General features: G+C 41.1%; 5 protein-coding genes across 5 annotated transcripts; 3 read left to right on the top strand and 2 right to left on the bottom strand.

Moving 5' to 3' along the window:
- The first annotated feature begins 7770 nt into the window (after positions 1 to 7770).
- On the top strand, positions 7771 to 8747 carry LOC149630023 (uncharacterized). The gene is made up of 2 exons (XM_089851358.1): positions 7771 to 7908; positions 8050 to 8747. Coding segments are annotated over exons 1-2 (681 nt in total). The 5' UTR covers positions 7771 to 7906; the 3' UTR covers positions 8729 to 8747.
- Positions 8748 to 9398: 651 nt separating this feature from the next.
- LOC149630022 (uncharacterized) lies at positions 9399 to 12084 on the top strand. Its single transcript, XM_089851343.1, has 3 exons — positions 9399 to 11168; positions 11263 to 11815; positions 11870 to 12084. The coding sequence occupies exons 1-3, from the start codon at positions 9570 to 9572 to the stop codon at positions 12082 to 12084; spliced, it is 2367 nt and encodes a 788-aa protein (XP_089707469.1). The 5' UTR covers positions 9399 to 9569.
- Positions 12085 to 12087: 3 nt separating this feature from the next.
- On the top strand, positions 12088 to 13366 carry LOC149630021 (uncharacterized). The gene is made up of 4 exons (XM_089851342.1): positions 12088 to 12128; positions 12199 to 12519; positions 12615 to 13130; positions 13212 to 13366. The coding sequence occupies exons 2-4, from the start codon at positions 12270 to 12272 to the stop codon at positions 13364 to 13366; spliced, it is 921 nt and encodes a 306-aa protein (XP_089707468.1). The 5' UTR covers positions 12088 to 12128; positions 12199 to 12269.
- A 279-nt stretch (positions 13367 to 13645) lies between these two features.
- LOC149630020 (uncharacterized protein F54H12.2-like) lies at positions 13646 to 14950 on the bottom strand. Its single transcript, XM_089851341.1, has one exon. The coding sequence runs from the start codon at positions 14948 to 14950 to the stop codon at positions 13646 to 13648; it is 1305 nt and encodes a 434-aa protein (XP_089707467.1).
- A 1363-nt stretch (positions 14951 to 16313) lies between these two features.
- Positions 16314 to 17384, bottom strand: LOC149630019 (uncharacterized). The gene has a single exon (XM_089851340.1). The coding sequence runs from the start codon at positions 17382 to 17384 to the stop codon at positions 16314 to 16316; it is 1071 nt and encodes a 356-aa protein (XP_089707466.1).
- Positions 17385 to 17836: the final 452 nt, after the last annotated feature.

Raw genomic sequence — 17836 nt, 5'->3', positions numbered from 1 at the left:
CGTGCCACTGGCTGGGGTGGCCACTATCTGTACCGGGGTAGTGGGGTTCACCGGCGGGGGTGTGCTAATTCCCACCAATCCAGAAGTCCGTTGTGGTGGTGTCTGGGAAGGAGTGACTATCCGGACAGACTGATATAGAGAAGGCTGGCCCCTACCCGGACTATTACCCGGGGCCGCCTGTAACGGGATATTTGGGTTCACTAGTGGGGTGGTATTTGTTCCACTCGCTCGATGAGGTACTCTGGGTGGTGTTTGTGGCTGAGTGACCATTGGAACATGCTGAGCTGGAGAAGCCGGGGGGGGGGAAGGATTGGTCCCCATAGTCCTATGAGTTACTGGAGGTGGTGTTTGAGGCGGATTGACCACCGGAATATGCTGAGCTAGGGCAGCAGGGGGTGAGGGATTGGTCCCCATAGTCCTATGAGTTACTGGAGGTGGTGTTTGAGGCGGATTGACCACCGGAATATGCTGAGCTAGGGCAGCAGGGGGTGAGGGATTGGTCCCCATAGTCCTATGAGTTACTGGAGGTGGTGTTTGAGGTGGATTGACCACCGGAACATGCTGAGCTAGGGCAGCAGGGGGTGAGGGATTGGTCCCCATAGTCCTATAAATTACCCGAGGTGGTGTTTGTGGTGGATTAACCAACGGAACGTGCTGAGCCGGGACTGCCGGGGATGAGGTATTAGTTCCCATAGTCCTGTAAAGTACCCGAGGTGGGTTAGGTGGCGGATTAACCACCGGGACGTGCTGAGCCGGGACCGCAGGGGACGAGGTATTGGTCTCCATAATTCTATAAACTACCCGAGGTGGTGTTCGTGGCGGATTAACCATCAGAACATGCGGAGGTCGAAGAACAGGGCCCCTACCTGAGCTATTGCCAGATGCTACCATGCGAGGGGCTTCCCCCGGAGAATTACGATTTTGTGATCTAGCCGGAATATTAGATATGGCACCCTGATTCCTTGGGGTTGCGAAGGGGGGCAGGTTGACAGCGCCTGGCTGGACGAAGGAAACAAAAGGGGGGGGGCGAGGGGGCACTGGCCCCCGGGCGCAAGGCTTCTTGGGGGGCAGAGGCTAAAACCTGTCTCTGATGCAGGGGCGACGAGGTTCTCAGTGCCGGGATATTTGGCGGAGGGGGTACCCTTAAAGGTGATATCGGGGTAACTCCCCTTGGTGGCTCCCGAGGTGGCTCACCCGTCCCTAGGTCTTCACGAAAATGCCCTACGTTGGCCCGAATTCTTTCGGTTTCAACCCTAGCCCAGGTTTGCCAGGCTCTACGCTGTTGAGTATCTACGGCATCTAACTCGGAAGGTCGTAAGACACTACCCGACCTGGATAATATATACTGGATAATATACTGGAAGTTGCCCGATGGGGAGGTCCTGAGCCGTTAAGTTCCTTATATTGCAAATCACAATCCTTGAGAGTGGGGTGGCGTAGCGGTTAGCGCTTTCGCCTCGCAGCAAGAGGATCCCGGGTTCGATCCCGGACTGTGGCACCGGGTGAAAACCTGGGAAGAAATCCTTCTGCGAAGAGTTTGCAAGTTCTCTCCCCGCTTGTTAAAAGGAGTTTTCTTCCGCGGTCTAACCCGGTTTCTCCTTTCCGTCAAAACTTGCAGAGGTTAACGGTAATAGTTAGTGTAGGGCGCTGTAGGTTAGCTGTGGCATAGGGGCTAGCCACCACCCCTCTATGCATTGTAAAGGGACCCACCTGTAAATAAGTCGCGAGTTGACTTAGTGTGGATATCCCTTCCTAGACCAAGCTTAGATAAAAAACCGGTCCATTAGTTCAGAAGAGCCGGAACGCGCTTGCACCTGACACCCTGTGCCAGGGTTTAATGTTAAGGTTATGGGAGGCCCAGTCTGTTTAATATTGCCAGTTGGCAGCTGGGGATTAATTCCTTGACGAGGTGGGGGTATGTTAAATCCATGTAACGGGGTAGGTCGATCATATCCCACAGTCACACCGATCTCCCGGCATATCAAATAGCCCACATATCCCAAAGTCACCGTAACCGCAAATGGGATAAAATAAGGGAGAATTAATTGATCCCAAATAAAATAGATTCCCATTTTAAATTTCGAAAATTAGAAAATTAATTACACTAAGTTAATAAAGCCTATCCGAAAATAAGACCAAGGCCGAAATTGGCGGCCCCTGGAAGTAGGCTGATCCGATACGCAATGACTCGGCCCGATCACAGTAATTGCGACCGAGGCTTAGGGTAAATTGTTCACAGAACCACAGTTAATTTTATACAAACAAAACTATTTCTAGGTAAGAGTTAGATATATATCCTTACCGATAAATATCGATAAAGTAATCGGGCAGTTAGGGAGAAAATAAAGAAAAACGTTTCTTCGTGGTTAGGCGTTCTTAAAAATATCGTGATATCAATAGTACGGTAATCAGTATAGAATGGCGTCCACCGAACAATTGGGTGCCGGCAAGTTCCGACAAAAAGAAGCAAAACTTAAGCCCCGCCTTATCACGCGGTTCAGATCGGGATATGGCCCACTGGGGAATCCTACATATTCCCTTTTTCTCACGCCCACTGAACCAAAAAAACAGAGTATATAAAACCGAGTAAAGAAATTCGTAAGATCGACTTATCGTTCGTAGGGTCCTTGGTTGGCCGTGCTGGTAGAGTGTTCCCGTCGTCTGCGGAACACCCTCAAAGATCCCCCCAGGCCGGATCAGGGGCTCACTGTAGGGTGTTCAAATCCCACGTTGTGCAGAAGGAACACACAAAAACGCACATCAGTCCACACGTCCAGTAGTATACCACAAGTTCACTCGGTGTAAAGACGTCCGTATAAACGCAAGTCCGTATTAAACACAAATTCCAGAAGATAAAGGCGCGAAATTCAAAAATTTCTCCTCACTCGGGGCACCATTTGTAATCGCGCGCTTTTCACTGAACCCGAAAACACACGACTACGTAATTTTAGTTAACTCAATATATGTATTATAACATTAATCTGGTTAATTTATATATACAGTCCGTTAGAAAATAAATAATTAAATAAACAACTAACAACGTTAATCGATCTAACAAATATTATTAAATGCTTCTGAGCTCGGTACTCCTTCAACTGCCTTGATTCCCGGGCTACCTTTGAATTATATCCCCTCGGGCCTCCGGGGATCAGCCAATCCGAGGGCGAGCAGACGACAGGTCCAGGGTTCAGCTTTCTGGGCCGTCTAGCAGGGAACTCTGGTATCGGTGTAACTTGCTCCATCTGGTGGTGAACCCAGGTAACGGGCTCCCCGTTACAATTTTAAATGGACCATTGCATTTATCAGCTAATTTTGCGCTAAATCTTTTAAATTTATTTGATTGTGGATGGGCCCTTAATTGTACCAAATCTCCTACGTTAAGACTCTTTCCTCTATGGCCCTGATCATAGTATTTCTTTTGCGATTCATGACCTATCGCTCTAGCCTTTTTCACGTAATTTTGGGTTTTAAGCTAGGTTCCCACTTGACCGAAAATAACGACCGAAAACTTTAGCGCTGCGGTTAAAAAATGGCCTTTACGCAGGCCTTCGACGGGAAGATTTTAGTTTGGTTCCTACATACGTCCGAGAAGCGCGGGCGTCCGCTAATGACGTGGGGGATGACGTCTAGGAAACTCTCTTTATAAAATTAGACATCGTCTGTTCTTGCTATTTAAATTCTAAGTTTTATTAAAAGTCTGCTACTTCATGGAGAATTATATTTATTTTATTTAAAGTTTAAAATCAGGAGCTTTCGAGTCGTGACTCTTCCTCAGCTAGTCATAATACCTATTAAATTTAAATTTACGATTAAAAATTTCCTTTTTACATCGATTCATGATTTTTTTAAACAATGACTACCCCTTATCTGTTAAGTTTTTTAGATTTTTAAAACCACCCCATCCTCCTATAGATATTTGCCCTTTATCTAAGTTCAATCTCCCCCTATCTCTAATATAAACTGCTTCCTTGAACCCTCTTCTATACCAGTTTGTTTCTTGGCATATGACTTTCGTCGTATCCCAATTTATCTCATGATTGTTTTCAGATTTTACATGTACGAAGATAGAAGAATTGAAAAAAACAGGGGTAGTCTATGAAATTAAATGTAATTGTAATTTAACTTACGTAGGACAAAAAAAAAGTAAAAAAAGACAGACAGAACATAAAAACTGTGTAAAAAAGAGAGATATAAACAATGGTTTATTTAGTCATTGTTTAAAAAAATCATGAATCGATGTAAAAAGGAAATTTTTAATCGTAAATTTAAATTTAATAGGTATTATGACTAGCTGAGGAAGAGTCACGATTCGAAAGCTCCTGATTTTAAACTTTAAATAAAATAAATATATTTCTCCATGAAGTAGCAGACTTTTAATAAAACTTAGAATTTAATTAGTGATAAACCATGGATCAGAATTTTAACATCTACGACTGTTCTTGCTATATCTTGATTGTTTCCTAAGCCTCGGTTTTGATTTGTTGTTGCTTATTGTTGAGACTTTCAGTTGTGAATTTTTTATGTTAAGGTTAGCAATTTGATTTGTTTAATACTCCACTATTGTATAATAAAGCTTTTTTAAATTTTGGAACATCAAAGTGTGTAAGTATCTATTAATCGAGATTCGAGGGTACTGATTAGCGTTAAGGTAGTGTATCTTCTTTATCATTGTTGACTTGCCTATATTTGATATTTGTTACTGTTTGGTAAAGTTTAAATAAGGACAACCTTGCGGAAACGATTAATCCCGATATAATTCGTACTTTATGTGTATTAAAATACACATTGTTTACATACTTTATGTACAAGCAGTGCAATAATATCGGACGGAGAAGGTTTTGGGTCAAAGATATTTTTATGCGAAGGTGTGTCCAGCAAATTTAATTAATGAAATGAGGTTCAATGACCCAGAAAGTCACTTTAGGTAAGATATTATGGTTTATATTTGGTGAATTAATTGATACTTAATAATTATTGTGGTCTCGATTTTTTAAAATGAGCAAATGTGAATTTGATGAGTTGCTAGGACTCGTTAGACCTTTAATCTTTAAGCCAGATTCGAGGTTTAGAAAATCAATTGCCCCAGAGGAGAAACTATCTTTAACTTTACGGTTAGTCAACACTTTTTAAACTTAATCCAAATTTATTAACAACTGTGATCAATAAACAGATATCTTGCCAGCGGTGACATGCAAGTTGGCTTATCATTCGCATATAGACTTGGAAAAAGCACGGTTTCGAAAATAATAAATGAAACTTGTAAAGCCATATGGATAGCACTTTCTCCTATTTATCTAAAAAAGCCTAACACAAGTGCAGAATGGAGATCCGTGAGTGATGCTTTTGAGAGAAATTGGCAGCTTCCTCATTGTATTGGTGCTCTCGACGGAAAACATGTAAATATACAGTGTCCCCCAAACAGTGGCTCTCAATTTTACAACTACAAAGCAACTTTTAGTATTGTGCTTATGGCTATGTGTGATTCTGACTATCGGTTTCTTATGGTGGATATCGGAGCTTACGGAAGTCAAAGTGATGGTGGTGTGTTTTCAAATTCATCATTTGGGAAAAACCTTAAGGCTGGACAAGCTTCGCTTCCGGCACCATCAATTCTTCCTAACTCTAACCAAATATTCCAATATTTTATCGCTTCTGATGAAGCCTTTCCACTGAGCCCAAATATTATGCGTCCATACTCTAGAAAAGGATTGACTTTCTTACAACGAATTTTTAATTACCGGCTTTGTCGTGCACGTAGAGTAATAGAAAATGCATTCGGAATCCTTGTTGCAAGATGGAGAATTTTCCACACTACCATTCAAGGCAAACCCGAAAATATTGATGGCATTATTAAAGCAACAGTTTGTGTTCATACCTACATCATATCAAAAGATCTATTGAAACAAAAAGAAGATGTAAAATATATACGAAACAATAATTTCCTCGATCATGAAGCTCAGGACGGTACTATTAAACCAGGAGAGTGGAGAACTGAAGCTGGACCTGGCAGTGCTATTGTTGATTGTGGTAACTTATTCCACGCTAACAGGCATAGTATAAATGTAGGTAATTTGAGGGATACATTAGCTCATTACCTAGGCAACGAAGGCAGTGTTCCTTGGCAAATTGAAAGAATTAACAGAGGATAATTTTATGATATGAAAACATTTTAACGATTTATAAAAATTGAATTTTTTAAAATGGAAAATGGATTTCATTTTTGAAGTAAGTAGGTAGAAAAGGGGAGTTCTAACTCAGTGGTATTCAATGGTATCGATGGTATCGACGCCATTTTTTTTTTCTGGGTGGTATTTTTTTTTTCTGGGCGCCATCTTGTTTTTTCTGGGCGCCATCTTGTTTTTTCTCTGACGTCATCGTTTCTTCTCGGCGCCATTTTATCTCTGACGTCATCGTTTCTTCTCGGCGCCATTTTGTTTTTATTTGGGCTGGAATTTTGAAAATGTTAAGTCTTATCTGACTTCAATCAAGACCAAAGTTCATTGCCTTATTCAAAATCCCGGGCTTCAATCATTTGCTGATAAGGCAAGCAATCAAAGATTAGGTAGATAAACCATAGTTATAATATATTAGAAAGTGAACGTCTTATATACTAAGATATTTTCGGAATGGTGACAGACGGCATACATTCTGATTAAAACCTTAATATTAATTAATGTATACTATTAATAATAATTGTTTTGAATTAACAGGGTGCAACGCACGCTAACTTAAATAATTGTCGAAGAAAATAATTAATATTAATTATATTTATTTAAATATTTAAGAAAAACTGGAAACTCAAAACACTTTCTTCAAAACTTTGACACGAAATTTGAAAATGTTAAGCCTTTGCGGGGGTAATTTAAATCCCGGGGTACAAAACCAAACCAAACCTAACCTAACCTATTCTAAGCCTATAGCACTGCGAATACTCTATTGAAATCTCTACACTAGATCCCTAAGTTGATATTTTCAAATCTCGCGCCAAAGCGGAAATGCGATCGGAATTCCGGCTGTCTGTCCAAAATGTTTGTTTAAGAGACTCTAGTCGAACTTGGGATGAAGCCAATTAACTAATATAGATTTTAAATAAACCACGTTAAATTAAGCATTTATTTAAAGGGGGTGTTGCTTGTCTCCGAAACGAAACATATGAATAATAAAAACTTGGTAAGAACTATTTGTAAATAATAAAGTTATAAGCTAAATATTAAGCCTTGGATCTCTGTTTACAGTATATGGTAGCAGATATGCATTATTTCACCTATAAAATAAATTCAACTTACCATTTAAAACCATTCCGGAGGAGAATTAAAATGTTAAGACTGGTTTACATGTGGTGGTGGTTTGAAATATCTAGATACGTGAATAGACACGTTGCCGGCGATAAACAAGAACCGATAAGAAATATGGAATCTTTTATCGATAAGATATGTTTCCACGTGGTAGGAAAATTTCCAGATAGTAAACTAGAACCGAAACTAGAACTATTTATCGATAAGATATCTTTCCACGTGGCGGGGGGGGGTAAACAAGAACCGAAACTAGAACTGTTTATCGATATCTTCCCACGTGGCGGGGGTAAACAAGAACCGATAACGGAAACAAGAACTGTTTATCGATGTATTTCCACATGGCAGGGGTAAACCAGAACCGATATCCAACTATTTTCACGGGATAAACAATATCTATACCAAACTTATCGATGTCTTCATCGAGTGTTATCGGGCTTATCGATGTCTTCATTGAGACTAGAAATCTTATCGGTCATATCAAAGGTCTCCGGTTTATCGAGTATAAAAACTCGTGCACGTGGTGATAAGATCATTTTACGGCTAACCAAGCTCTCTCCAGCAACTAAAGTACCCCAGCAGCGGAATTCAGCAACAGGAAACTCTACGTTATAATGTAAGTACACTCTCTCGAGTTTTCTTTATTTCCATTATTCGGAATTAATTATATATAGAGCATGATTATAGTTATTAAAATCAAGAGATAGGTTTAATTTTATTCTCAAAATGTGGAATTTCTTTTTTTTTCTATAATTAGGGACACCTCCAATATCTTCGAAATTTCATCTACAAAGTCAGTCTCGGTTACTCCTGACTGTAGGGTTAAACTAGGGCTAACAGACGGTTCAACAGGCATCACGTTGACGGAGACTGAATATTATCAACTCCATAGAATGCGAGAGCAAGTAACCCACTATTTCCAGAATGATGATGCTACGCCATTATCTCTGTCCTTTGATGGGTTGAACCTGAAACGTATCGACCTGAAGATGTACCAGGATTGGAAAGTACTCAACATTCGTGAAATGAAGGCTGGAAGTGGGGTAAACTATGGAAATCTCTACCCGACCAAGAACGGGTTCGTCATTGGAGCCGTCCTTTGGGGGAAACTTTTGGAGAAACATGATCAAGTGGTAACCTTTCTAAATGCGGCCAAGCGAGTGTCCTCAGAGGTGAACGAAATTGTTCATCAGCAACTGACAAAATATATTAAAGAGGCCTGCAACGGTTGTATCATTTCCCACGGATCTCAGCTACAACACGAGTGTGTGACTATGGACTGGGCTGAACGTGTGAATATTCACTACGAAAATGCTGTTAATAATTTGAATATTAATTTAATTACCCAGCTGTTTAATAATTCTACATTTTTAAGTTTGGATTTTTGTAAAAGAATAGCTACAATAGTAGTATGTAATTCAAAACTTAGTTTGTGAATAAAAACTGGAAAATATATTTAAGACTTATCATTTATAATGAATAAATAAGATAGTTTAAATTAGGCCTAATTAATTATTCGTGAAGTTTCCACCATTTTTGTTTATAGTGGAATATCTTAAAAACCCTGAATATTGCAACATTCCAAATTCTATTCCTAAGCAAATGTAGATAAACTTTGACCCCATAAACACTTTGGTAAAACATACATATATGGAAAAACAAACAAATTTACCAATCTTAAAAACAATAAATATTGCAACATTCCAAACTCTATTCCTAAGCAAATGTGGATAAAAGTTGACCCCATAAAGGTCGTTTACCAATCTTTAAAACTCTGAACTGGGTAGTATTGCTAATTCTACTAATAAATATACATAGATAAAAGATAGTACCATATAGGTCATAAACACATTGGTTAAACACAAACATATGGAAAAACAAACAAATTGGGGCAATTTGATTAAAATCCAGATACATGATAAGAAGATGTAAAGTGATAAGTACTGAGAGGGTATAGTTTATTTAAACAGTAATTGATGATATACTAGATAAATAGTAATAGACGGTCTCTGATAAGTGAGTGAGATTGGTAAAAGTCAATAAAGATCAGAGGTTGATTATAAATGACGATATGCTAGATAAATACTAAACATGTTGGTTTCGGTTTTGGTGAACTCTACCCTCAGTGGGCTTGATTAGAAATAGTATAAATAGCTGGGAATTTTATACATCAATACCATTCCTCAGCTAATCCCTGACAGAATACCACCAGACTCTGAGAGATTCCTCCAGATAGTAAGTTCTTAGTTTATTTTCTTTAAAGTTAAACTAGTCATAATGGTTATGTGCGATATTTGCGGCGCTAAATATGCTAAGAATTGTAGTCTTCTTAGACATAAACGCGAAAAACATGAGAAAATTAGTTTTCCATGTTCCGTTTGCTCGCAAACGTTTATTAGACGTGATATTTTAAATAATCACATAGCTAGGAAACATAGTAGTAGTTTAGCTGAAAGTAGTAGTCCGTCACGAACGAAGCGTGGAGCTGAAGGTGATAGAGATGTCTCAGCTAAAAAATCTAAGCTCTCTACATCTGAACCCTCCACGTCCGCCGTGGAACCCCACGTAGAAGACCGAAACGATCCTGAAAGTACCTTGCCTGCCCTGAGTACCCAAGAAAATGACGCTATCCATAAACTAATGGATGACGTTAATGAACCTGACTACGACCTCACCCTGGAACCCCTGAGCACTCAAGAAAACGCCGACATCCATTCCTTCATGGATGATGTTAATGGACCGGAGCCGGAACCTTCGTTGGACCCCCTGAGCACTCAGGAGAACGCCGATCTCCACGCTTTCATGGAGAACTTTGAACAAGCGGAAGAGGCTCAACAGCCGGAGCCCATCATCGCTACCCCGCCGAACAACCCCGTCCCCGACACGCTGGAAGAATTGCAAGTCTTAGGACACGCGATTTTCTGCGCGAGGATATCACCATCGTTGGTGGAAACTGACGCTGAGAGATTCGTTAATCGACACCGAGTAACTATTGAAAACTATTTACAAAATAAGTTAAGTCGTGATCACGGGATCAAATGGTACATCACGATTCGCGCGCGCTACACTCGGGAGTTGGCGAACGAGGCTCAGGAAGTCGAATTCCTAGCGTATCATAGGAGTAAGACTCAACAAACCCTTTCCGGGGACATTTTGTCCAAACAGTTAGATTCGTGCGTAGTACATATAAAGAATCAAATCGACGAATTTCAAAGCACTGGCAGCGGTTGGGTGCTTGATAGGATTTTATTCCTTCAAGTGAACATTATCTCGTATTTACCGCTAGTTGGAGGCACATTTATAGAACTACCCAATAAACTCCTAGTTAAAAGGGCTGTGGTAAATGTTAGAAACGACGACAATCGCTGCTTTCTGTGGTCAATCCTGGCCCATTTACACCCAGTACCGTCTAACGAAAACCCCTCCCGTGTACAAAAGTACGTCGAGTTTCAGGACGAACTAAATTTAACAGGGGTAACGTTTCCCTTTGAACTCAGTGTCGATAAATTGGAAAAGTTTGAGCGCAAAAATGACTTATCAATTAACGTGTTTTGCTATGAAAACGAGGTTTTCCCGAGATACATTAGTACAAATCGGGTGGAAAAACATCGACAAATAGACCTCCTTTTAATAACGAAGGGTGAAACGAAGCATTACTGCCTTATTCGGAACTTGAGTAGACTTTTAAGTAACTATACGGGACACCATAGCGCGACTCATTATTGCCGGTATTGTCTACACCGTTTTTCTGGTCCCGATTCCGAAAAACGTCGGGATGAACACATCATCGACTGCAGCATTCACGGGCCTCAGAAAATCCTTATGCCGACAAAGGATCCAGTTTTGGAGTTCAAGAATTACGGATGGCGTGAAAAGGTGAGATATTAATTTCATTATTTTTAATTGGTTGGTTTATAGGTTGTGTCAATCGAGGTAATTATTAAAAATTTGTTAATTAATTTTTTTACAGTTGAAGTACGTAATCTTCGCGGACTTCGAGGCTATTCTGCCAAAAATAGCCACCTGCATGCCCGATTCATCCCTCTCTTCAACAACTCGCCTTACCAGCCACATCGCCTGCGGTTTCAGTTACGTGGTCGTGGGTCCTGATGGGAAACCATCTAAGCCCGTCACATACCGCGGGGAAGACGCCGCCGATAAATTCCTCGAGAATCTACTGGTTGAAGAGGAAGTTCTCTCCGAAAAACCCAAGGAAAATAAACCTATGGATTTATCACCCACGGACGTAGCCGACTTCATTTCTGCTAGAGCGTGCTACATTTGCGGTGGTGGGTTCACGGTAAACGACGGAAAAGTTCGCGACCATGACCACACAAGCGGAGCGTATCGGGGAGCGGCCCATAACACATGCAACCTAAAACTGAAAACCCCTAAATTCATCCCCGTCTTTCTTCACAACCTATCGCGTTATGACGCCCATTTGATAATGGAGAAGATAGGACTCGTTAAGGATCAGAACATTAAATGCATCCCCTCAAACTCCGAAACCTACATCTCGTTTAGTTTATGAAACCTCAGGTTTCTGGACACGGTACGTTTTATGCCCGCATCCCTAGAAGAACTCGCGAAAAACTTGGCCAACGGTGGGATGGATAAATTCGCCTGCATGAAGGAATTATACACACCCGAGGAAGTCCAGCTGTTGTTACGGAAGCAAGTCTACCCGTATAATTATATGGACAACGTCGCGAAATTCGCCGAAAGGAACCTTCCCGCTAAAGACGAATTTTTCAATAGTCTCACTTACGAACACATCACCACCGAAGACTGAACACGCCCAAAATGTATGGGACAAATTTAAAATCGAGAATCTTGGTAAGTTTCATTTTCTCATCTTTGTTAGGTTAGGTTAGGTTAGGTTTTAACATTTAATTTCTTATATTAGGTGGTTATCACGATTTGTATGTCCAATCGGACGTTCTGTTGCTCGCGGACATTTTCCAAAACTTCAGAACAATGTGCCTTGACTACTACAAATTAGACTGCGCTCACGCTTTTACGGGTCCCGGGTTCGCGTGGGAGAGTGCTCTATCAATGACCAAGGTTAAGTTAGATCTGTTAGTGGACCCAAATATGCATCTCTTTATAGAGAAGGGTATAAGAGGGGGAGTATCCATGATAAGCCACCGATTAGCGCATGCTAATAACAAGGACCTCCCTGAATCGTACGACGACCAAAAACCAAGCAGCTACATTACGTACCTAGGTAAGACTATATTAATATTTATTTCTGTTTTGTTCGTATTAATATTTATTTTGTTTTTGTTCATAAGCTAACATATCACCTTTCTCTCTCACCAGATTGCAACAATCTTTACGGTACGGTAATGTGCGATTACCTTCCAATGGGTGAATTCAAATGGATTCATCCATGCCCCGACTTCACGCAGGAGGTAATTCTCAACCATCCTGATGACGACGATTTTGGCTACATCCTAGAAGTCGACTTAGATTACCCTCAACACCTCCACGACGCCCATAACTGCTACCCTCTCGCACCCGAAAAACGGGTAATTACCACAGCCGAGCTCTCACCCTTTTCCAAGGACCAACTACGCCATCTCGGGCTGAGAGAAAAGGATAGCTGTCCAAAGCTGGTGCCATCACTCTACGGGAAAGAAAAATACGTACTCCACTACCGGAACCTAAAATACTACTTGGCCAAGGGACTCATCATCCGGAAAATCCACAAGATTTTAACATTCAGACAAGGAGCGTGGCTGAAACCATTTATTGATTTTAACACGGACAAGAGAAAGGCGGCAAACAACGAGTTTGAAAAATCATTTTTTAAACTAATGAACAATAGCGTCTACGGTATGTACCTACCTAACCGAACCTAACCTATCCTATAATAACCATACTAATTCATATGTATTTTTTTTCATTTCTCTATAGGTAAAACCATGGAGAACCTCCGCAGCAGAATTGATTTCACCCTGGTCAACACTCCCGAGCGTGCCATCAAGATGGCGAGTTCCCCGGCCTTTGAACGGTTCACCGTCTTCAAAAATGATCTGGTCGGGATTCACCGTGTAGTTGTCTCGAATTAAAAGTTACAGTCACGCTATTTCTTTCAACGAAATTGTTAAATTTAAACATGTCAGGAGGGTTTCCGAAACTGTCAAAGAACTCTGTGTTCCGGTTTCGAGAAAAATAGATAACAGTCCAATGTTCTCCGTCGGTATTTGATAATCCAGTGTTTACAATATACAGAGAGGGTAAAGTCTTTACGGTTTTCGGTAAAGTATCTGCAGCGAAAACTCCGCGAAATAACCCCTTGGTGAATTTATCACTTCGCATAATTCTAGTTAATTGCCTAGTGTCCATATTTAGTTGTAATCATAAATAACAGTCCTATTCTTATCAATTTCTACCAAATTCTGAAACTCAGAGTAATACAAAACCGTGACGGTCTGGGGCAAGTCTTTAGCGAATTTTAATTCCAGACGCAAGTTACCGTTTCTTATCAATTGAAATTGGGAGGACGAACTGCTGAGGTCGGGACTCAAATCAAAAGCAAATATACAATTTCCATTAGGGTATTCATCCCGCGAAATAAAGTTCCCCTCGTCCAATAACCATTGAGAGGTTTGGGTAAAGAGATTCGTATAAGACCTAATATATTGACCGCCAGCAAAGTTCGCAGTGAGGGGTTTATGAGGGACGCTAGCCCCGTCCAGATACAAGGCAATATGATTTAAATCAAAATGTTTAAAATTAAAGGGTGACTTTTTGTATTCACCCAAATAAGCATTCTGATCTACCAGAGCGAAAAGTACCCTTTTAGGTAGTTGTCCCATGAATAAATTATCTCTAACACATATTTTTGTACCGCTATTAATAGAAAAGGAGTTACACTCTGTGCGAATAATGGGGTATTTCATAGTTGCCACTTCGAGACATTTGGCGTGGGCTATAAGCACTTCCGAGGGTAATTTTACTTTACGTACATAGAGAGAGGGCATCTCGTAAACTACTTTCCATTTAACCGCGCCTTCCGCGTGTATGCAAAATTCGTTTGGACTTTTAACAAACTTGAATTTAAGATCCGTCATATTTGGAATGTAACGTGATTGTTGACACAAATCCAAGTGTACAGTTCCGATCATATCGATCGTGCCACTTTTAGCGAAAGCCGCCCTAGCCTTAAAACCCTCGTTCTCGGCAAAGACGTCAAATTTACCGGCCGTGTCTTTGTAAAACAAAGAACTAGTAAGAAAACTAGTTTTGGCCGGCCCCCCAAATGTTACAGCCGTTTGAAACATGGCCTTGTAAGGGTAGTTTTGCGGTGACGGTGTCACGGATCTCTCCTGCATCGAAAGGTGTACTTCGCTGAATAGACTATGGTGAAACAGATTGACGGGTCCCATATTTTCCGCTGCCGCCGGTAATGTAGTTCCATCGGCGGGATTGACGATCCTAACTTGAAAATGCGTCAATGTCTTAGACATGTCCAAGTAAGAGTCGGTACTGCCGGCCACGGAGAACGTGATGGTGGAATTTTCGTTAATGTTAGAGATTGGGCTGTATTCGACCCATTCCCCACTCAAAATACTGGTATTGGTTAGAGGTACGATGAAAAGTTCAACTTCCGAACTGACGGATCCATGCGAATCGGGGTGAATGTGCGCCATTATATTTTAGAAAAAATATCAGGCCGTTTAAGAGATGATGCTTTCCTCTTCCGTCTCACGACTGAACTGACTAGGGGTTTGGTTTTGCGTTTCCTTTTATTACCACTTCCCGTCATTTTTCGAATTTCTTCCGCCGCGCTGAGGGCTACGTCTTTCGCAGCGACTTTACCGTGGGTCTTTACGGATGATCTTATAGGAATACCGCTAGCCACGTCGGTCGCGACCTTTGCACCTGTATTTAAAAACTTTCTCCCAAGGAATATAGCTCCCTTTTTAATTAGTGGCATGGCTCGACGAAAAGCAGAGGCTATAAAATTCCCTAAACCGTAACCGACGTGTTGCGACGGAACACCCCTGTACACAGCCAGCGAACCACCTAGCTGAGAGTGAAAGTGCTTATAGAAATCAACTCTCGATCCATGTCCAATCTGGTTCAGAAAATGATGATCGTAATCCGATTGGGACATTTTCTTACTCGTGACGCGTTTCCTTTAACGCTCTAAATGTAAATGATGCGTGAATCATCGTCACTTTCCTATTTATAATGGCGCCCACATTCTACGAGGCCTAAAATGTAAGGTCACGTGAAGTCTACCTCGCTCGAAATGCACAGGAATACCGAGCTCGCTCATAATGTTAACCTCAATCGACTGGAAAGTGTTACTAGCGACGGGAAGGTAGTGCGGTCTGGGAAAGTCTTTATCTACCGTCTCACCATCATTACCCTGTATGCTCACGATTCTGAGCAAAGGTACGTGCACATCTCCAACCGGTCTACTTTCGACTATGTCCGAATAAACAAAGAGAGAATGGAGACCCGCGTCCAAGTCCACGGGGTACGTAGCTGTTCTAGAGTAAACAAAGGTTGAGGTTTTCGATGGGTCTTTTGAAAATCCCAGCATAACGGCGAGTTGTCCCGGTATAGTTAACATGTAATTATCCGCCACGGAAATTTCCACACGGCGTATACGTCGAATGTAACTGAAACTATACTTGGCATTCGAAGGGCTTTCGGACTCTATGATATCGTCATCATCGCCGACGTGGTTTTTAAGAATAGTCAAATCCGAAACGTCATTCTCGTCGTAATTAAGTTGCTCTAGGAGATCCTCTATATTTCCATAATATCCTGCGGGTAATTCCACCATTCTAGAATAGGACAGATCCTTCCCAATACCGGTGAGCGTGGACGTGCACGTAACGTTCATGTTATTCCAAGTGTGTGGATATGAAATTTCCGCTAGGCCGACCTCATACGGGCCTTGTAATTTTACTGGTTCGGGCAGATAAGTCCTAAATTTACTTCTCGTATTATCGGGGAAATATCCCATCGACGAATCGGAAGGTAGAGTAACGTAAAAACTCATGCTTTATCTATTTCCTGAACCCAACTATCGAAGGACGGTGGATAACCTTTCCAACGAACTAATCTCTCTAGTGTCCCGTCTGGTCTGCGACGTTTCCGCAAGATCTTTTCTATTTTAAACACGCTGGTACTTAGGTCTTTCCCAATTTTCTGTAGTTGTTCCTTGTAAAAAATTCCAGTAATGGGGTCGGAATTCAAGTCATGGATCTTATATACCGGCGGACTTCGGGGTAATCTCTCCGCTATTTTAAAGAGTTCTTCCGTCCATGTGGGTAAATACCCTTTTTCAAAGATATTTTTATGCTTGCTTATACGAACCACATCGCCAACATCGAAAGGATACTTTAAAGGGGGTGAAAAGTTTACTCCCCCGTAGAGGTTTTCCCAGACGCGTTTCGAGGTTTCCGTAGTGACTTCAATCGGTTTGCATTTTATGGACCGATGATAATTGTTGTTGTAGGCCCACACCAAATCTTTTAACACGTCAATGTACTTTAAGGTGTTATTTTCCGTAAAGTGACGATACATACGACTCTTTAGAGTCCTGTTGAACCTCTCGACTACCGTAGCTTTTTGCTCGGAATCAGGGGCGAAGAATTCTATCCCTCTCCTTTTTAATTCACGTTGAATGTCCTTACAAATAAACTCATTTCCATGATCGCTTTGCACCCTCTTAGGTGACCGACCAGACTCTAGAACCGCCTTAAATGCTGAAAGGATGGTTGGACCTTTCTTGTCCTTGGTCGCTACCACAAAGGCGTACTTACTGAAAACGTCTATGCAACAGAGAAGGTATCGGAAACCATTATTATAACGAGTTACGCTTTTCAAATCCGCCAAATAAATCTGCCACTGTTCGTCGATTCCATACACAATTGTTCTATTTCTTGGGAAATTTTTCCTAGCACTCTTGTGTAGAGTATACGTATCTTGAGTTTTCAGGAAATTTTCAACCTCTTTCAACGAAACATTTAACCCCTGCTCTTTAGCCGCTCTATATAAACCCTGCACGCTACCGTAGGAACCCGGGTCGGACACATTAGAATAAATCTCTTTTAAGCTATCCATTAAAAGTGCAATTCAGGGAATTTTGATAATGCCAGAAGAGAAAATCACTAACTTCTATAATTATTATAATAAAAATTGTTAATATAACGCTTAAGACTTTAGGGTATTTAAAAAATGACTCGGGTAAACTAGTTAACAGGCTGAAAGCAGCCACCTGGCTATCACAACCTTCCATGGCTTAATACTTTAATCAAATGAAACTAAACTCATAAATGAAACATATTTTATTCTGTATGACAAAAAATACTACAAACAAATCCAATCTCTGAAACCCTCACCATCCATTGACTCGGAAGCTAACTTAAATTCATCAAATTCCTTCTTTTCCCGCTTTTCGGGAGGGTCTAAGTCACTTTTTCAAAGTTTAATTAAAGTTCTGGGAACATTAGAGTTATATAAAAGTTCGTAAAACTGGTCAGAACCACAGACGGGGGTCTTTTTCCTCGATTTCA

Source organism: Phalangium opilio, unplaced genomic scaffold, assembly GCF_054372755.1.
Source record: "Phalangium opilio isolate 3A_F unplaced genomic scaffold, DU_Popi_V2 ptg000104l_1, whole genome shotgun sequence".
Lineage (NCBI taxonomy): Eukaryota > Metazoa > Arthropoda > Arachnida > Opiliones > Phalangiidae > Phalangium > Phalangium opilio.
The sequence above is the reverse complement of the archived record's forward strand: the minus strand, read 5'-3'. Positions and strand labels throughout refer to the sequence as shown.